Below are 22,119 nucleotides of genomic sequence, written 5' to 3'. Positions count from 1 at the left end.
CCCACCATTTCTGCCTCTTACAGTCTTATTTCCATTTTCTACGATGATCCTTGAGCCTTGGGAAGAGGAGATGTGATATAGATGTCCTATTTAGGGCTGAGGATTCTAAAGCCCCCTTTTCTCTGAACCTTGACCTATTGTGGGTCTATTTATTGATCATCGTCTACTGCAGAAAGAACTTTTGTCTAATGAGGGTTGAGAAATGCACTAATATATGGGTATGACAATAAGTCATTAGGAGTTAATGTAATATAATATTCATTTTTAGAATAATATCAGTAGGCTCTTTCATAGGTCCTATGATGTGTCTAGCAACAGGTTTTTGGTCCTCATAAAGTGCCAGGAATGGGTTTCATCTGGTGGAGTGGGTCTTAAATCCAATCAAAAAGTGATTGTTATCCCCATGGTGTTCATGCTACTGTTGGGACAGTGGGCATGTCTCTCTAGGACAATCATTATTTGAGCTCCCAGGATTCACAGCTTGGTAAGGCTGGTGATTGCTTTTAACCTCTTGTAGTATACATGGAACCTTCTGGTACTATGAAGGCCATCCAGTAGGGATGAAGTTTCCAGGTCAGAGGGCTGGAGAGTTGCCTCAGCAATTAAGATCACTGGTTGCTCCACTGGGTTGCTCTACCCAATTCAATTCCTAGCACCCACATGGTGGCTCAAAATTTCCTATACTTCCAATTCCAGGGTATCTAAGGCTCTCTTCTGGCCTTTGTGTACAGCAAGAACTCATAGACGTACAAGAAGACAAATCACCCACTCACGTGACCATAATTTAAAATCTTCTAAGTCGGTAACAGTTGATTTCTCTATTCTATTATTCAGATCTGTGGTGCCTTCAGCAATAGGATCTTACTGTCATTTTCTGGAGAGTAAACAAGAATATTGGCTAGTTGTTTGGCTGTATTGGTAACTCACTGGTCAACAACTCAAAAAGAGATAATCCATTTCAGGTGCTGTGGTTTTTATTTTCTAGCCTGTGGTGTCTAGTGCAGGCACTTATTATTAAAATATCACCTATTTACTCATTCATAAAACATCAAAACTATAGACTGATATTTCTATTATAGACAGTCAACATATCTAACTGAATATTAAGAATACCAAGCCAGGCCGGGCACTGGTGGCACACACCTTTAATTCCAGCACTCAGGAGGCAGAGGCAGGCGGTTCTCTGTGAGTTCGAGGCCAGCTTGGTCGCCAGAGCGAGTGCCAGGATAGGCTCCAAAGCTACACAGAGAAACCCTGTCTTTTACTATTTGTGTGTTTTGAGCAAACATACTAACTCAGTAACTCTCCACAACAATCTTAAGAAGTGGAAACCAATTATAGAATAGGAATTTTTAGTCATCTGCCCCAGATCACAGCTCTACTAATAAAACTAGGGTTTGAACATAGTACCTCTGCTCCATAACATAAGGGTAAGGGAAAATTTAGTGATTAATTTGGTAGAAGTTAAATAGGTTTCTTGGAGCTGGGAGTGTGAAAGGTAAATGGAGGCTTGGGAAGGATAGTTAAGAAAAATGAAAGAAGTGAAGCCATTTAGGATAAAGGAAAGAAAGAGTGTGAAATGGTGTTAATTATCAATAGAGGAGATGTCAGTAAGAAAATAGGATCTCTGAGAAATACTGGCGTATAGGACAAATGTTCATTTTATGGAAACATGGAAAATAAACTAAGGGGTCAGAGACTGATGGTGGAGCAGTGAATTCAGAAAAGCAAACATAAAGCATTGAACAATGCTAGAGAAACCCCACCTACTGACAGCAGTCACCTCGCTCTTGAAGTTCCCTTCCAAATAGGCCTTCAGTGACCTCTGGAAGTATTTTCAGGACTATAATCATTTCTTTTCTTAATTTTTTTAAGCTGACATTTCCAAAACTCCCTCTTCTCTTGAAGTCTCTCTTTCCTCTGAAATGTACCACACTCGAAACATCCCCTCCTGTAGCAGCTGCCTCAAACCCTACTCTATTGCTTTCCTCTATGCACAGCAGGTGAGATGGCCATTCTCACCAACCTGGCCTGTCTGACGATGAGAGAATGGAGCTTGCCACTAGTTAACCATAGAGGTCTGGAGGCTAAGGAATCTCCTTGCCTCTTCATTTCCTCTTCCAACTCATCCCAGAGCAGTACTAGAATGATTTAAAATGTAATAATGCCATTAATGTTCATTTTGAGGTCACCCAATATTTTCATCTGTTATATATTGAAACTCCAAGATGCTATCATGGTATGTTGGGATATTAATGATCTGTTTTCTCATTACTTTCTCAAACTCATTCCCCCATCCTCGGCACTCCACCACAGTGGTTCTCAACCTTCCTGATGCTGTGACTCTTTATTATTATGCTATGTTATTAATCATAACGTAACTACCTGTGTTTTCTGATGGTCTTAGGTAACTCCTGAGAAGGGGTCATTCAACACACAAAGAGGTCGTGACCCACATGTTGGGAACTGTTGGTCTACCACATCTTGACACCAGTAAAGTCATCCCTTATCCCTAAGCACTCTATGGCTTCTTATTGAGTGTGTTAGACTCCATCCATCCTTTAGTGGGTCATTATTCAGGTCAGGCTTTCCTGTTCTTCCCAGAAGAACTTTGGGTTCTCCATTTTCTTTATTTCACTGATATAGCTCACCATATTGCTGTTGGTAATTTTATTCAATACCTGACTCTCCCACCACACCATATATTTCATGACGCCTCTTGATGAATATGACCATAATAAGTGATGATTGAACCCTGCTCATGAAGGATGAAGGAAATATAAGAATCAAATATTACTCTGCAGATTTTGAGGTGGTTGAAAATGGTGAAATTCTCAAAAGCACTATCAATGATGAGGCATTAAGCATAAGTTTCCCTTAAGACTCCAAGTAATATGTAGGGGTTGAGAATATGACATGGTGAGTTGTCAGCATCAAAGATGTGAACATTAGAGTCACTGGAATAATGGAAAGAAGGAGTGGCAAGCATTGGATTCAAAGAAGGAAGGGCAAACTAACAACTTGTGGTACAGTTAGGGAGCACAAAGGATGAGAGACTTCCCTAAAGATGAAATGACTATTTTCCCTATCAATACATGCCCAGAAGATAAAAGAGAGTTTTAGGGGTAGTTCCCAATTTGGAGGGAAAGGATAGTAGAAATAATGAGCTGGGGAGCATGAAAGACACAGTGAAAAGAGTTAGTGGACCTATCTAAAGCAAAAGGCATGGCCCGGTGCTTGAGTCAAGGACAACCCTGTAGAGTAGCATTGTGATGTATGAAGAAAAACCTCAAATAAATTTAAAGGGAGAAGACATACAAATTGAATTCATAATCTAAAAAAGAGATAGCCATGTAGAGTTGAAACAAAAATGTATAGCATTTTAGAAAATAAAGTGTTACTGCCTCTCATAAACAACACATTTGCCTTCTGGTTACATCCTCTGCCAGACTACCCTGGGTACAACTCTATAGTAACTGTGAGGGTAAAGTGCCCTATGCCTGTCCATTTGGAGCCATTACTGTTTGATTGATATGGAGATTGTGAATGTAGGTGAGCTCGGTGTGTTTATTCAGGCAACAGTGGTTCTCTTAGTAAGATATGCAGTCTCATTATGAGGCTGTGAGCACAAGGCAAGAGTTCTGAGAATCATAAAGTGATAACAGGTGTTCATCAGAGTTCAGGGTTGACACCCATCAATCATGTTCCTTTGCTAATGCTTAGCTCGGATAGCTTCCACTTTGAAGGATGACACAGATATGAGACAGGGCAGGAAAAAAAGAATTCCCTGATACATTTTGTATTTTATCAAGAACGATGGAAGTAGGCTCAGGGTAATAATAAAATTATAGGAGAAACATTTAACTAGAGATCTTAAAGCTCCAGGTGAATCTCCTGGAATTTCTTTAGGAATCAATTAGATACAGCTCAATGTCAAGAGCCATCAAATCACTTATTTTGGGTAAACCACCTGCAGTGCAAAGTGGAGATCCTACTCTAGACGCAGCATGGTCTGAAAAAGCTATTTATCTAGTCTGTTTAGGGGGCTGGATAAGATGTGAAGGCTGTAAAAATCACCAGCAGATTGCAAGGCAAAAGCCTACATTGCAGCAAGATCTATGAATATCATTCTGTCTTCGATATAGGAAAATAATTGAGATCCAGTGTCAAAGACGTTATTTAGGGCGGATCTGCTGCGAAGTCAGTCATGATACAAAGGGGTACCCAAATAAGATAAATGACAACAGATTCGAAAAACCTTTAGCACCTTTGGAGTAGAATCAATGGACTTGGATGGGTAGAAAATGAGCAAAAAATAATTCAGCAATGAGGCTTGGACAATTGAAAGATAAAGTAGTATGGAATTTGTGATCATGCATTCTAGAATATTACAACATTAGGTCATAGGCCCCTCCAAAGTTATAGGAATGACTTAATTTATAACCTTGAGCCCCAGCTTGCACATTTGTCAAAAATGATAATAGCAGTGCCTTTGTTTAAGTAATTAGGATTAGTACAAAAACCCGTTTAAGCAATTGTCATAGTACCTGGAATATGGAAACAATAACCATAAATTGACACAGTTGTTCATTGGGAGTGCACGTTACCCTAAAGAGGACAGTAAATAGAGGACAACAGATTTCAGAGGGAGGTGAATGTGCCTCACCTCTGAGGTATTTAGAGTCCACAAAGGCACAATTAATAACATAGACTGGGGTCTCAGAAGATACAGTTATCCTATAAATACGGAGTTCTGAGCATGTCGATGGTGAGGGCGGCACAATCAATGGAGGAAATGCTGTGGTACAGTAAAGAAACCTTAAAATAGCCAGACTTCTGGGGATAAAGAAACTGTGGTGAGGGAAGAAAATGCCCCAATGTGAGCTTCTAGAGAAGTCAAGGATACTGTTTCAATAGTGATCCCTAGGAAATTGTAAAGATAAGATTTCAAAGGGCTGGCGGTAAATTGTGTGTGCAGCCGCTGTAAAGCACTGAGGGGAACGAATAATGCCGCAGGGAGAGGATCAATCATGGATGGAGAAAGAACCAGAAAGAGTAGCCATGGGCAAGCCTGATGGTGAAAGAACAGCCGTAACGTGGATTCATTAGGCCAGGTGTTTCTGTTCAGTTTTTACCTCTGACGGTAGATGAATCCGAGCCTTTTTGACTCTTCATGACAAAGAGCCAGTAGAGTAGAAAGAATTATTTGTAGATGTAGAACAAGACCTAATACTGATGCTATAGGAGATAAGAAGGGGAACAGAAAAATCGCCCTTGTCCTTTCAGCAGGAATCGTGTGTCTGATTCACTGAACCAATCGCAGTGCCTGGTACTGCACAGTCCACTAGGCCGTGTCCAGTAAGTTGTCAGTAAACAGATGGATAAAGGAGTGGATGGAAGCAGGACCGTGTGTGAAATGAGAAGAGAGGGTTACCATGGCTGCAGGTCAAGTCCAGTTACCCGGGAGAAAGCAAAGCACCGAGTCCTTGCAAGCTGGTCTTTGTTTTCCTGATGGGACCGGTATAGGAAACGGCATGGAGAGGAGTCACACAGCTCTCCATTGCTGTAGAAAACGAATAGGATGGTAGGTAACGAATAGGAATGATAACAGGGTGGAGTCCCATTCGTGATTAGAAGAACCGAGCTGGCAAGATCACCAATTACCGGACGTCTGAATTTATGAGTGCCATGTAAACGCTCACTTTGCAGTGAGTCTCTCCTGGACTCACTCTTGCTAAACCATATTTGGATGAACCAGTCTGTTCCCTGCAAGCTCAGATGTACTCTCCTGGGGGCGATTTCTTTGGTGCTGCAGTGGGAACACACTAGTTAGTACTGTTTCATCTGTGGCACTGTATGATGCGAGGATCTTGAGGCACAGGGCCATCGAGGTCTCTCCTTTTCTCGGCATCTCCAGCATGCATGTCTCTCTTCAACTCAGATGTCTTGGCTCTTCCCATTCTGTCTCTAAAGAATCCAGGAAACCCACTTAAACGAAATTAGACTCGGGATAAAAGCACACGGTTCTTGACTTTGCTGCTGACTTCATCTCAGAGGTACGCGGCACCGTGATACACAAATGCTCTTAATAAAGCAAGCTGACTTCAAGAGTGCTTCACTCGGTGTTCACAGACAAGAGTATTCTGTGTGTTTGCCTCACAAAAAGCTCTGAGCTCACTGGAGACATAAGCCGGGAGTTCTTTGTTTGTGTTCCACTCTCATACTTCAGGACCACAGGATGTCTGTTTATTCCTTAGGGAAATGCTCCTGGTTTTTGTGTCAGTTACTCAAAATCCAGTGCAGGCCCAAACTCTGGAGGCTAGGGAACTGCTGTGGTGGTCACACCTTTTAAACTGCTGAGAAACAGTCTCTATCGCCAGCCTATTCCTCCTCAGAATAATGCTCAAGAGGTATTATTGAAGTGCACTGGGCTTATTTTCCCTGTCATAATCATATTTTAAAATGAACAAATATCTGTGTGTATGCATACTGTCAGTTTATAAGACACTTACTATTTTGAAACCGTATTGTATGCAATCATTGCCCAAGTACTAGAAGGAAACATATTTTCTTAGTATGCTTCAGTAGTCATGTATACCAACTATTGGGCTGTGGTAGACTTAATTTACCTCAAATGAATCTTAGTGGTCTTCGAAGACCTCTTAAAGGCATTTAAAAAAGAAGTAGCAATTTTGCAAATGTCTGGAATCAAATAATTCTGCTATCTAAAAAGCCAAACTTTCAGCAATAGGCTCCCATTTATTCCGGAAGGCCGCCTTTTGACTGACCTAAACTTGACCCAACATGTTCTTTTAAATTAAGAGTACAGAATCGAGATATTCTGTAACAATGAGAAATTTATTCTTTCAGAAACACCCATAATTTTTTGTGATAAAAGTACCTTGAAGAATAATGACCAGCAAGCATAAAATTCTCAAAGACCCATTCCCTAAACAGAAATTTAATGTCAGCACTGAGAAGTAAAACAGCCTGGTAAATGATCACAGATTATTGTTGTGGGAATTACAATGCATAAGACTGAAATAAATAGTGATTTTCTTGTGTGCTCGCCAGCCAATGGTTTTTGTGTTTGACATGTTTACACTCATCATAAAGATGTGAAAATATTCTGTCTTAGCAATGCGTTTGCTTTCACCATTTCCTCCATCCTAAACCCCTGGAAACACAGAGACTTGTCCCTTTGGTGATTGATTCAAGTTCTGAAAGTGGGGCAACATTGTAGGCTCTCCTGGAGCATACAGATTTTTGGAGAGCCTTCCAATTTTGTCTTAAAGCCCTCCTCACACTTCCTGGTCCCCGTTTGAGAACCACTGTGAAAACATGCCCGCTTACCCTCTCCTTCACTGGCTGACACCACACTCCTCCTCTAGTCTTCCTGACAGTGTCAGTGCAGGACCATCTGTCCAGTTGCTCCGGTAACAGGCACGTTTTAAGCTTTATGGCAGGTGATATGGTTCAGTTCTTACCGTGTGTCAGATGCGGTGCTCAGGGGCTTTCACGCGCCCTCTCATTTGCTCGTATTACTGTTAAAGAATAGAGATCAGAGGCTTAACAGTTTTCAAGGTCCTCAAAGAAGTCTAATTTTAATTTGTACTCACAGCCTTTGAGCTCACAACCTCACATTCCGGTCCATGCTATCAGTGCGTTGAACATGAGGCAAAGATGGAGTGGGCTATGTTTGCCCAAGAAGAATGAAACTTTTCCTTATAGATATAGTTTAATTTATTTAGTCAAAACAAAATGTGTTGAATATCTCCTTAAATATTCTAGGGCCTAATTTAAAACTTGAGAGCCCAGCAGGAACAAGTTTTCACCCCATGCACCTCACATTCTATTAGGAAAGGGAATAAGAAACTTAGTAAACACGCGTACTATGCCAAGATGTAACACATGAAATTTTGAAGAAGACTTGTGAATAAAAGGGTAATAAGAAAATGACAGAGTAGGAGATTTGTCATTTTAAAAATGACAAGTTTTAAAGTGTCCTGAAATTATAATTCTTTAGGCACATGGGAAGAAATCAATGCTTGAAACTCAACCAAGTCTTTCATATTGCTTCAACATCAAAACAGCAGGTTGGTCTACAGAGGTCGTTAAACTTTTAAGCAAAGAAATATGGCATTAGTAATACCACTAGGTTTTTATTTCATAAAATTTAGCATTCGTTCTAAAACAAAATGCCTTATGTGTTCTAATGAAGAATGGAAACATTCCCCAATGACGGCATAAGGACCATTAGGTAGAATGATGGTTGAGAGATGTTGTGATACGTGGTCTTTTATCCAAACATTGTGTTAGCACTTTCGGAAGAAAGGATGGCAATCTCTCAACCTGAGGAACAGAAATTACATTTTCAGGAGAGATGGGACATGGCACTCTTCTGACTGACTTAGATACTGATCTTACCATTCATGAGTGGAACTGGAGCCTGAGTTCCCTTATTCTCTAAATGAAAGTAGTCAGAGTGTTTTCCTATGTGCTATTGTAGAAACTAAATGAACCAATATAAGTGATGTATTTCCAACATTGCTTGGAGCACACACAGTAAACAACATTTTTTCTAAAGGCATCTTAGGCTTCTCCAGTATTTATTCTGTTCCAAGGACTGACATGAGTTCTTCTGTTACTGCTCTTCTCCACACAATATCCATAGGAGTGAGATGAAATTTTTGTCACCATTTCACTGAGGAAAAAGATGCAAATTGGAAATAGCAATGGCCCGGGTCTCATAACTTCTATATGCTCTGGTCAAGATATATCCCAGAGTGACTGCTATGGACTAGGTGAAATTTTTTTTTTGGTAAGTTAAGAGAACTTGCTGGGAAAGCTGAGAAGCAGGACGTCACCCCCATCCATTCTCTGGGAGAATTCACAGAGAAATTGTGTCTCTTCCAAGGCATTCTGTGCTTGTCTCTACACAGCTGCTGGTCTAACCATTCTTAGGGTTCTTCTTCTCCTAGAAAACTGAATTCCATGTTTGCTAAAGCTGTGCTAAAGCACAGCTTTGCCATGACAACATTTACAAATTGCTAGAAAATCAATGCCAAAAATTAAATGTCAAACTTCAGTCTGCAATTATTAATCTATGTCATAGACCCATGAGTTATTAGATAAAATACTTGAAAAATCACCCACATGTCACAGCACTAGTTTGAAAAAAGTTCAGTGCCAGTTAGTGTGTACATCATTTCCTTAAACTTAACTCTGAATCTGCCTAAGGAAGATGATTTGCCCACTGTAGTAGAGAATCCCAGATTAATAAACTCTAGAAGATGAAGTTATAATCTCTACATGCAGGATGGCACCAGGAGAAATAATTTGCTACAATTTCTGAGTAACAGGGATGCCCCAATTGATTGACTGTGACAGCAGGCAGATATGATAGAACAAGAACAGCTGTCAGGATGATAATTGAGACTTTTTGTGGCAAATCCCATCTCGCTTAAGTTTTTGGTAACATAGCATCAATCAGCGTTTGGTATTGAACATGATCCATGAGTAGATCACATTAAGTAAGAATCTCCTTGACTCTTTAGTCTTCCTAAATTTTTTATAACAATACACCCAATAATGCCTCATTTTCACAGAATGAAAACCCTGCCTCAAAAAACTTTTGGGGGATCAGCATAAATTGATCTATCATCTCTCTTTTTGAGAAGGAATCTCTTTTCCTAAATTCAACTTTTAATATCAAACATTTTGTGCAAGACCTTGTTTTAGGATAGAGATAAAAATATGCCCACAATGTTACTCCTGCCATCAAATTCTTACATACCAGAAAAGAGAGGGAACACAGCATTCTAGTGACGTGTGTGATTGGGGCTGGGAGTATGAACCAGCCTCTGGAATTCCATGGAGGCAGTAAGGCTTTACACAGCATCACAAAACGCCCCACTCACTTCCTGAATATTTGTTCTACCTGTCTCTCATGCCAGACATTCATGTTGGTCATATTGCTTCATGCAAGCAGAGTAGAGTAGGACTCGCCATTCTAGGTAGGAAAGGGAGCCATTGTTCTTTTGAGGTTTGGTTTGGTTTTGTTTTTTGTTTTTGTTTTTTGAGACAGGGTTTCTCTGTGGCTTTGGAGGCTATCCTAGAACTTGCTCTGTAGACGAGTCTGGTCTTGAACTCACACAGATCAGCCTGCCTCTGCCTCCCAAGTGCTGGGATTAAAGGCGTTCATCACCACCTCCCAGCTATTGTTCTTGGAAGGATAAAGAACAATAAGTGGGAAAGCAAATATGAGACCAGGGTGCTTTGTGATTTGTTGAAGGCATGAAATAGAGCTGGCCTGCAGTTTGTTTCTGTGGAGTCTTCCAGGATAGCAAGAAAATCAGCTCTGTAGCCCATGTCAAGTCTCACCAAGGTCCAGACTGAGTGAGACACGGTACAGAAGGAGCTGGATGCTGCCCAGACACTGCCAGTCCATTGATAAAGGATGCTGTCCAAGACTTTTAGAAGGAAAAAAAAACTAAATGCCAGCAAAACTCTTGACAACTTTGAGAGCTTTACCCCTCTTTACATATCACCTCACTTTTCTTCTCCTCTGCCATTCAGACTCTAGACTTTTAAGACGGCTTTCCAGCCTTCTAGTGGATGAATAAATGACAACAGATGTCTGGTATGTCTCTTAGTCTACAATATCTCCCCTTTCCAGAACATAGCTGTATAGACAGAAAAGCAAGGGAGAGGGACAAGTTTGGGGAGATACCACCTTCAGAAAGAACCTACAGAGAAGAGTTACAGCGAGCAGCCAAAATCCCGGTTGCCTAGCCAAGATGCCTGACCATTTAGAATTCCTAAGCTGGTCCCTAGAAGAAAAATGTCCAGAATCAGTAACCATACCCTAAAGAGCAAAACTAAGAAAACAGAAGTAAGATGTATGAGGCAGCCTTTCTCTTCAGTTAGCAGTTTGCTGGTAAATTACCCGGAAAAGATAGCACAGGGCAAGGCTCAATAGCAAACCAGATAAAATGTGGCACTTTTGTAGTGTGGCTCATAAAAAGAAAATCCAAATGACATTTTATTTTCTAAATTCAGATGTTATTGTAATTTGAATCTCAATGGTGCCAGCTGAGATTTTCCCTTTCCCAGCGTGTTTCCAAATAGTCACCTCCTGTGAACAAGAAAACATCCTAGCAACAGGAGAGGAGCTGGCCTTTCACCACACAGCGCTAGCAAGACTAAAGCAATCGATCCTGAAACAGCCATGAGACTATTCTGGGAAGTTTTGCAGCTGTTGCCTAGAACACAGTTGCTTCTACTTGTAACAGACGAACCTTGAAACAAGAAGCATTCAAAAAAAAAAAAAGGAAAGAAAAGAAAAGAAAAGAAAAGAAAGAAAAGAAAAGAAAAGAAAAGAAAAGAAAAACATGTCCCAACAGGATTTAGTGTCACAGTGAGAATAGCAAGAGCCTTGTCAGGCATGTGGCTCAGTTGAGAAATAACTTTTCATGCTGGCATCCCTCTAACACACAGCCTCCACCAATTCCAACGTGAAGCCGGAACTTTCTGTTTGTCTGTTGCCTTGAAAACATCGGGAAAGAATATTTTCTCTCCAAATGTAAGGTATTTCATAAAGAGGAAAAAGAGGATGCTGTCAACTCTGCATATCCTCTCATGGTAGCCTTCCATCATTAGTGCATTAATTTTCTGCCAACAGTCTTATCCTTCACAATGCAGGTGAGGCAGGGCGGATTATCAAGAACATACACAAACATGTGACATGGGATGGCCGGCACAGATTACGTCAGATGTCTTAATGATTTTTCTCCCCTTTAATAGGTTCATTCCTATTGCTAGAGAAGGATATTGTCAGCATCCTGTGTTGCCGTTTTATATGAAAATATGTTTGGAAATGACTGTACATTCCCTATAAAAAAGGTCCTCGGCTTTCTCGTGTGCTAAGACCTTTCGGTGTCAGTTATCTTTGGACCTCGGCTTCACACAGTTCCAAGTCCCACCCCCATCCTCTCTTCGTGTGTTTCTTGCCTCGCGCTCATTCGGTAACAGACTTCTGGGTAAAGCTCTGCCCCGTTTAGCATAGGAAGGCTTGCGTGTTTGCGTTGGGTGACACTTGGCTATTTTCCTGGGCAACTGTGGTTGCTACAGAGGAAGAGTCACACTCTGTGTTGCATAGAAATACATTTGCATGTAACTTTGACTCTGATATCTTCCAATGGCCGATCCTGCGGCCCTACTAACCCTGCGGCCCTCTTGACTCTTAAAGTTCAGTTTCATCTTCTTGTTTGTGTATTTGAGGAAAACACCCACCTCAACTGCTTCTAGAACCATGGAGGGAAAAAAAAACTCATTGTATGCACCCCTCTCGTAATCCTATATATTTAAAATCATCTACCAGTAGGCCCCTTTCCCTCAAGCCTGTCTCTTGAGAAAGAATTACCAAATACAATTTAAAATTTTTCTATTACGAATCCTTTACAAACTCATAGACATTTTAATCAAAATAAAACTCATAATGTACTCTGTCTACTTCTTGCCAATACGATGATTCTGAATAGAACATTCAATAAAGGGTGACAGAAGTCAAGAAAGCCATGGAATTGCATTTCTGCATGGCTTCCAGTCAAGAGATCTATAAGTGATGTGGATTGCAATGACGGACAGCCTGTGTTCTCTTTGCCATGAATCACACTCAGTCTTTACTCATTTTTATGATAGTTTCACTGATTGTGAGCCAATTCCAAGACACTGTCCAGTCTCATCATTCAATTTTTAAGCACCACTAACGACCTCACGCTATGGCATGCAGTCTGACTATCCCAACAAATGTCAAAATAAAGCAGAGCACTCTACAAGAAGAAACCCCAGGGGCCCCAATCAGCACAGAGATTTGGCGACCCTCAGAGCTGTTTAATTATCAAGTCACTTCATCCTTCAACTGCCTCAATTAATATAATAAAATGCAAAAGGTCATTGGTCATTTTGCTGAGGGCTGAGAGCAAAATATATCCAGTTTCAGAACACTTTGTTAATATGCAGAAAGCCAGAGAACATGGATAGAATCCAGACACAGAATGTATTGTTGCTCTTTAAAGGGTGGCATTAGAATATTAAAGGCTAACTCTTTTGTATTCATTAACCAACAGTTGTTTCCAGAATGAGGTGTTCTGAAAGTGAATCTCCCAGTCATTAAAAAAAAAAAAAAGTGCAAGAACCACAGCACTTTGCTAATTTAAAGGACTCTTATCTTGCACATATTTGGTAAGAATAAACATTTACCCAGCAATACAACCACTCACTGAGCACTTGCTGTGTATCAAGTTTCTGTACTGACGACTTCTCCTAACCTTTTGTCCCCACGATGTTCTTGGGAAGCATCTTCTTGATTTATGTTTCTTGAGAGGCCAAGCACTGAACTTCTACTACAGGGAATCCAAATTTGGTAAAGAACCTGCTCACTAATTAAGATTTCCTGCTATGACTCCTGGAAAACCATTCATTAAACAAACAGGTAAAGGCGACACCATCTTCTTTGTTACCTGACAGCAGCAAGTCCCGTGACCAGACACAGAATTTTTTCCCCTTCTGAATCATTCACAGAATCGAAGCTCAGGTATGTTTCTGAACCAACACAAGAATCCCAACTGAATTTCCTAGGGAACAAAGGTATGAATCAAAATCCCATGACTTCCCAGGAAGACTAATAAGATGATCTGTGACAATTCATTAAAATGTCCCCAGGTCCCATGAAATCAGAACCTAATAAACAACTTGTAATTAATTGGACTGTGTCCTAAGAAACACAGTTTCCCTTATTTTTTGTGATTATTTCCCTCCTTTCAATTTTCTTGTGTGTTTGTTTCCCTGGGAAGTGTGAATGACTCCTGACTGCCTTGTGACAACTGTCTTTTCCCTAATCAGGACTCTAAATGCAAGACTCGCCGGGCGTTAGTGGTGCACGCCTTTAATCCCAGCACTTGGGAGGCAGAGGCAGGCAGATCTCTGTGAGTTCGAGGCCAGCCTGGTCTACAGAGCAAGGGCCAGGAAAGGCTCCAAAGCTACACAGAGAAACCCTGTCTCGAAAAACCACACACAAAAAAAAGACTCCCATTTGGAGCCAAAAGCCATGGAGTGGACGGGATGCAGATTTCAGGGTTATCAGTGATGTCTGGTAACAATATCATCTCTTCCAGACAGTTCACCTACAATATTTATAGCAAGCACATGTCTTGGTTTAATAAATCTATTAAATTCATCATCACCTTGAAAAGAAATGAGAACTAGTCAAGGGCATTGGCACAACAGTGGCTCTGTCACCTGTAGATGAGTTGGATGCTTCTTTTCTTGGCTTCTATGAGCTTATTTTCCATTTACTCATCAACAAAATGGAAACAGCAATCCTTCTCCCAAGAGGCTCCTGTGATGCGATAGAATTTTGTTAATTCCAAAGACCTCAGCAAATAATTAATGCTAGAATGCTCTTGGATTCTACCGAATGATTAAAAATAATTTTTTAGCTGGCTTTTTTTTTTATCCATTTTGTTGATCTCTTAAATGTGGCTGAAGGAGATCCTATCCCCACTGATGGTGGACGGGATACCATTTCCATCCTGAACACCGTTCCTTCGAGCATCCTATTCCTCATCCTCTCCTGGGTCATAATCTGTTTTTCATTATGGAACTGGTTCCTAAGGAAACAAAAGTGTTGTGCTATAGTCTATCTTTAAAAGAAAGAAAGAAACTGATGTTCCTCAACCTTCTCCACTAAGCCATGGTTTCTCACTCTTCTTGCCAGAAAAAAAATACATATATACAAATATTTCCATGACTACACCCACTTCTCTCTTTCTCTTTTGAATGCACTCTAAGCAGGCATGTTTGAGAAAGTGTGTGTGTGTGTGTGTGTGTGTGTGTGTGTGTGTGTGTGTGCATAGTGTCAGGGCAAACTAGAAAAGGAACATGGCTTGTGAGTCCCTAGAGTTGGAGTTACAAAGGACTGTGGGTCACCTGATGAGGGTGCTGGAAACATGTCCCTGGAAGAGAAGCAAAGATTCTTAACCATTGGGCCATCCTTCCAGCCCCTATTCTTCTATTTTCAAGAACAGAATAAGAAATATGCATCCCAACTATTTTAGTTTTATTTTACTCTATGCCTTTCTTGAGTTCTAAATATCTCTGTAAAGTCGATTAGCATTTTTCACTATGTATTATAATGAGAATTATTTCCCAATATCTTTCAAAGGCTGAAGTAGTATTTCATATTAGTGTATAAAATACGACTGTAAAAATGTGCAAACCAGTAGTTTCACTGCTCTAGATTAAACAAGTAAAAGATAAGAGAAATAGCCACAATCAATCTAAAGCTTCGACTCCGATGTTTCAGAGCAGTTTTAGTGATTACAACTAAAGATTCAAAGAATAGATAAATCTAATGTGATATATATATGCACTATGAAATATTATTCAGCAATGTAAAGAAACAAATAACCAATATATGCTGCTTATCAATGGTTCTCCTTATCAATATGCTGAATTTCTCAAGGGGTATTCAATTGACTGTTTCATTCATATGAAATATTTGAAATAGATAATAACTGTTTGGGAGTATCACGCCAAGTAGCAGTAACTTTAGATGGTGGAAGGAAGGCGGGGCATGATAGCTAAAGGGTAGTACTCTACTCACTGAAAGACAGTCTTAGACTACATCTTGGAAAACATAGACGTGGATAGGGAAGATGGTGGTAGGGTTGCCTTGATTTGCTTCCGTTGGTGGTTGGTGTTTGCACTGCATTTCTCTCTGTCTCTCTGCAGGTCACCAAGATGTTGGTAGTGGTGGTCATTCTGTTTGCCCTTTTGTGGATGCCCTACCGGACTCTCGTGGTGGTCAACTCATTTCTCTCCAGCCCTTTCCAAGAAAATTGGTTCCTGCTCTTTTGCAGAATTTGCATTTATCTCAACAGTGCCATCAACCCGGTGATTTACAACCTCATGTCTCAGAAATTCCGTGCTGCCTTCAGAAAGCTCTGTAACTGCAAGCAGAAGCCCGCCGAGAAACCTGCCAGCTACAGCGTGGCCCTAAATTACAGCGTCATCAAGGAGTCAGACCGGTTCAGCACAGAGCAGGATGACATCACCGTCACTGAAACTTATGTGTCAACCACCAAAGTGTCATTTGATGACACCTGCTTGGCTTCTGAGGTAACCTTTAGTCAGGGCTGATTCACGAATGAGAAGAGAGTGAATCACAGTCAGTGAGAAGCTGTGCTGTTATCTGTGAGAGAGAAAACAGTCAATGCCTACACTAGAAGCATAGCAGACAGTCTTGGCTTTGCTCCTACAAATCTTGAACCCTGTATGCTTTAAACCTTGATAGTGTTTTCACTTTCCTTCTTTCCAAACTAGAATCGCTTTAAAAATGGGGTCTATCTCTGGAGGGGAATAAATGGTGAAAACAAAAAGACCATTGGCTTTCTTAGTGTGGGAAATCAATTCTCTTTCCTGGGGTAAAAACATTTTCATAAAATCTAGGTGACAATTTAAATTCTCCACAGCAACCTTATCAAATGTGATTTCACACACACACACATATGCTCCAAATAGCTGTACATTTGAGAATTCAACAAGTTGTGATTTTTAAATGTTTTAATTTACTGTTTCATTTAACAAAGTACAGTACTCTTTCATAAATATTTTTAAGGAAAAAAAAAGGACTAGAAACTCAAAATACCCCAAAATTATAGACATGGATTTTGAAGTGAACATAAGTTTTATCAGCTCTTCAGGTTTCCTAAATAATGGATGAGATAAAGGCATACTCAGCTTAAACAACTATCAAGATACCAGCTAACATACAATGAAATTCAAATATGTAGCAAGCACTAGGCTGAGTATTTAAAACATGGTTTCATGTAACAATAAATCTTTCTGCCAAAAGCCGCTGAGCCCTACCGCCACGTGTGCTTCACGCCAGCCGCCTGCCCTAGTTAGGGCCCAAATGAATACACAGAAACTTGCAAAGTCTCCTTTAAACACTCTTGTGCATAAACTATTGACCTGTGTCAAGTGAATTCTTCCAGCTGAACCAAGCTTAAAAATCTGAAGCAGTTTCCAAGGTTTAGCTGTTGTTTGAAGTCAGCCAAATGCTGGCCATTTTGCCTCAAGGTGAGGATGTCCCACTCTGACTCAGGCTTTAGCTTGCCTGCAATTGTCTTGCATCGCTCCCCCTTGTCATTTTTCATACTTACCTTATTTAGGTGCTTAGCATATTTTGGTTACAGATCCTAAATCAAAGCTCGGCAAGCCTCCTGAGGTTGTTTTAAATCCGACGTCTTCCTATCGTTGCTAGCTCGTCCTTACACTTTGAACTTTGACCTAGTGTCCCAGTTATCCTTACACAGGTGTGAACCTGCATCTACCCAGGAGGCTTATAGGTATTATTTTAATCCTACTTAAGTGACTCAGCTGCTGGGGTATAGCCAGACAGATATTGAAGACTATAAATTGGTCTTGGCGATAGCTTCATAGTCATCAATTTTTAATAGTTGGGTCGAAACAGCCGTATTTCTAAGTGCCCCATAAAGCTGACACTCTCCTCTCTCCAGCCTATGTCTTTAGTATATGGTTTTTTCCTTGAAACTTAATTGATAAGGATAATTAACCCTTTAAACCTTCCTAATAGAGAATATAGTGGCCTCATGGAGAACCTGCCATCCAGGTAGGCTTATATGAAATCTTCCTCATCTACTCCAGGAAGACATTTTTCTCCTCCCATGACCTCAGTAAAAAGATGTAACCGGATATTCACAGAAAGTACCAGAAGTCTATCTGCATAACACTGAGCAATCTATTTTAATTTAATTCCTATTCTGGATTAATTATTATTATTGGAGTAATATAGATAGGGAAATAGTGTTTGGGTACAAAGAAATACACACTCACATGTGCATAGATTTATGTACAAAGAGAATTGAAATATATTAAACCTTCTACGTTAGGGAAGAGAAATAATATTATTGAGTATCTACTGTGTCATGGCATATTGGTGGATACTTAAGCACCATGTCAGTTACCATGTCTTGACAACTATCCATGCTGTCTTCCTAAAGACTGTGGCCACTACACAGAAAATATTGTTTTCCTTTTGTAAAGTTGACAATTAAATTCTTGTGACCCAATGGCCACACATACACATACCAATATCAGATACTGAAAACAAGGTTTTCCATAATAGACACGAGATAAAATGCACTCTTTTGACCTTTGAACGTGTAACATATAGCTTCCGTTTTCCCCTCTTAATTTTTGAAAAATTATTTGCTAGTCTTGCTCTTGGAATAGATGAGAAATTCACAGGAACTCGGTCCTTAATGTTTCAACTTTAAAGAAAATGCCATTATAAAAGTCCATGTTTCTGTGTAATGCCCAACAGATAGCTAAATTTACACAAAGGTGGTATAACTTTCTGAAGCTTCCAATACCTTGCTACATTAACTCATAAAGTATCTCCATAGATAATCAAAACTATGTATCGTCCAATGGACACTGCAGGGCTAAATTAAAAATTAAAATTTGCTGGTATAATGAAATAATCGTATTAAGGGACTCCTGAAAGCTCCCAGAGTTGTTATATTACTTGCAATTCTGTTAATTGCTGAGGGACTTTGGGGAGGCTGCACACCCGGAAAGTGGGCAAACATGAATGAATAACAAAGCAAACATAAATTCCCTCTTAGGGTTTCTTCCTCCGTACTTTTAAAGTTTGGTGTAGATCACAAGTATTCTACATGCTGAAGATAAATAGGACAAATTTGAATTCTATAAATATTTCTTTAAAAAAAAAAGACTTACTTATTGTGTATACATTATTCTGTCTGCAAATATGCCTGCAGGCCAGAAGAGGGCACCAGATCTTGTTACAGATGGTTGTGAGCCACCATGTGGTTGCTGGGAATTGAACTCAGGACCTCTGGAAGAGCAGCCAGTGCTCTTAACTGCTGAGCCATTTCTCTAGCCCTCCAAGTCATCTGTGCAGGCCCCTGCCATGTCTCCAGCCCCCCAAACATTTTTAAGTAGATGAAATATACAGAATCATGCATACACTTTGATAATCTACCAAAGGAAATGGGTAGTTTGTGCAAATGACTTAGTAAATCCCTGTAAAGACATGTGAAATCTAAGTTTTAAGTAGATAGTGGAGTTGCTTTCTGGAGAGTATATGTCTTAGGAAAGCAAGAGCTACACTGTCTGGTCTCTTCTCTAGTGATGTCATCATAAATTACTTTAAATCTGTAAAAACGATAAGTTTTAGAAATTTTAACTTTTAAGAGGAAAATAAATTATTAACCCATAATCTATTAATTTTACAAATAAAAATTTAATATCTTGTTCCTTTCAACTCAACTCCTAGAGGGAATGGGATGTTGTATGTAAAGTCAGGAAGCCATATGTGACTGAGAGAAGATGTTAGTATTCTGGAATCTGTACCGGCCTGTCCTTGGGGTTCTGACAGGATTTGCCCTCAGCTACAGCCACCAAGAGCACCACCTGTGCACATTCACTATGTTCCCTTTTAAAAGAGCCCCGCCCACCTCCCATCCTCCTCTCTCTTTTTCTTTCTCTCTCTCTCCCTGTCTGCTTCTCTGTCTCTGTCTTTCTTCCTCTGCCTCTACAGGTCCTTCTCCTTCTCTCTTCCCCTCTTTCCTCTGTCCTCTCTCCTGCTGCTCCTGTCTCAGAGGCTGGTCTCCCCATACCTTTTCCCCTTTCCCCCTTCTCCTTTTTATGGTCCTTTTCCCTAATTAAAAAAAAAAATCCTCTGCTTGAACCCTATTGCATGGTGTCTTTCTCTCACACTCTGCTTTACTTATATTACAATAGAAGACTCAGAAGCATCTAGTCAGCCCCATGTCGAAGAAATATTTCAAATATTAAGAATCACTCTGGCAACAAGGTCACAAACTTGAGCCCCTGAGGCAATCTATTTTGGGTTTCTTCAACTTGTAATGAATAAATATCCACCAAAACAAACACTGAACCATACAAACATAAAGCTTTACACTTGCACACACAAAGAAATCTTGTAGATTCCTCTTTTGGTAATGTTGTCTCCCCTTTCCCTCCTCTCAAACTCTGATCCTTCCACAAGTATCACTTCCCTCAGATCAGGAAAAATTGGCTAACTTCCTCAAAGAGTAAATTGGACGGAAGTATCTTAAGGGAAAGTACAAATGTTCTGTTGAATATGCACAAGATTTGATTTCTTTAAAAATGTCTTTTAATATAACAATTTATTTTAATTAATGAAAAAATTAGTCTGTTGCCTCTAAAATCCCTACTTAGCTCTGTCATGGTTCATACAGTAGGAATAGTGTAGAGTTGACTTGTTTAATATGGATTGTTTTCTTCACAGACCAGAGACTTGACATTTCACAAGTTCCAGTCAGAAACCAGAAAAGGAACTTTAAATGTGTATAAAGCCATTGCTAAATTTTATGAGAGAAATATGAGTCAGATCTGTATGATATAACCTCAATAAGCAACTCTCAGGCAGTATTTAGAATACAGATTAGAGTCATAAGTACTACAGCCAAAGCAGGTATCAATAGTCTACTTGCAAATACTTAAGATGACTTGATAGAAGGATTATTTATATATTCTATTTTTAGTGGACTATGTGTAGTGGTATCTTGAGAAATAACTTTTTTAACTCTAATTTTCACTTACCACAAAAAGAAAGAAGGCCACAAGGACCCTAGAATGTTTTCCTTGTAGATTTATTTTATAGTTATGACGTCAAGTCACTCAGCAGTTGATGTCATCCAGGATAGTGGCATACTAGGAACAGCTCACTATTAAGATTTTCAATAGCAAATGGACTGCATTGACTGACAAGCCTCATCCATATCATTCTTAATTCAAAGCCCAAATAATCTCCTTTGACAAGAGTAATCATGGATGTTTGCACTCAATGTTGTCAGATCAAACAAGATGTAAATTGCATTCCTTTTACAAGAAGCAAATTCATGCTAACCAAATAGAATGGTTGTAACGAGACAAAAGAATTTAGTGGCTAATAAATCACATATTCACATAATGATGACTTTAAAGTCTTGATAGAGGTTCAAACTGTAGACTCAACTGGAATGGGGGAAACGTGAAGGACATTGAAAGTTATACAAAGAGACTGGAATAACCAGTAGCGTTAGTCAGCATTCCTGCAAGCCTGTAAATGACTCTCTCTTTCTTTACAGAAGAATGGACCCCATTCTTGTGCATATGACTATTCTTTGGCCGCCAAACAGGAGGAAATATGAACATCCTCAAGAACATCTTGGGTGGATACTAATAAAGGTGAAATCTTTCCAGAAAAGAAACAAGTACAATATGACTCAGAATAAGGTGGTTCCTGCTGACCAAAGGCCTTCATTCAGACTCAGTAAGGACATCATGCTACTAAAGTGGTACATGATGGCACAGTAAGCAAGCAAACATTTAATCTTTAGTCATGAGTACAAGCCACTCCTGTGTTGATAGACATAGAAATTACCAGAGAGTTTATCTTAATATGTGCTTTGTCTGTCTCTGTCTCAAGAAATTGTCATTTATTTAATGACTCTGAGAACAGCCTGAAAACCACTTAGTTCTGAGCCTCTTCGTATATCCTTCAAGAATCTTGAATGCTGAACAGCTCTGAATAAGCAAATAAACAGAAAATGCCATTAGGGCAAGTTCATTTCATCTTTGTACTCCACAAATTACACTCTGACTGTGACCTTGACATTGACTTTCTGTTGAATGACTGAATAGGCAAATCAATAAGCAAATCTTCAACTTAAGAACTATAACCTAAAATCTTCATTATGCCTGGTTTTCCTGTAGATTTACCTTTGCAATTATGTAATTTGTTCATAGTTTGTTTTTATTGTCTGAAGCCATTCTCCTGGCTCATTAAAATGTTCTATAATTGTGTCAGACGGTGGTGATAACCATCCGTTGTGTATATATTATGAGTACAAACTTCAATAGCACCCTCACATTTGTCCCCAATTTAATGGTGATCAAGATTATTACATTGTCTGTGTGTTCAGGGAGTGACAACATATTGTCACTGAAATGTGAATAAAACATGCAGAGTACATG

At 39.7% G+C, this 22,119-nt stretch overlaps 1 protein-coding gene across 2 annotated transcripts in view; it reads left to right on the top strand.

The window, feature by feature from the left end:
- The window catches only part of Trhr (thyrotropin releasing hormone receptor), a 33,175-nt gene extending 11,882 nt beyond the window's left edge, over positions 1-21,293 (top strand). The window contains exons 2-3 of one of the 2 annotated variants that reach the window (XM_027431396.2): positions 15,796-16,182; positions 21,234-21,293. In XM_027431396.2, the coding sequence (XP_027287197.1) occupies positions 15,796-16,182; positions 21,234-21,293 (447 nt within the window). Of the gene's footprint in view, positions 1-15,795; positions 16,183-21,230 lie in introns of both variants that reach the window. The other variant, XM_027431395.2, reaches the window with a different exon arrangement.
- The last annotated feature ends 826 nt before the right edge of the window (positions 21,294-22,119 follow it).

This window comes from Cricetulus griseus, chromosome 10 (genome assembly GCF_003668045.3).
Source record: "Cricetulus griseus strain 17A/GY chromosome 10, alternate assembly CriGri-PICRH-1.0, whole genome shotgun sequence".
Taxonomy (NCBI): Eukaryota; Metazoa; Chordata; class Mammalia; order Rodentia; family Cricetidae; genus Cricetulus; species Cricetulus griseus.
Note: the sequence above shows the minus strand (reverse complement) of the source record. Positions and strands in the feature narration are given on the sequence as shown.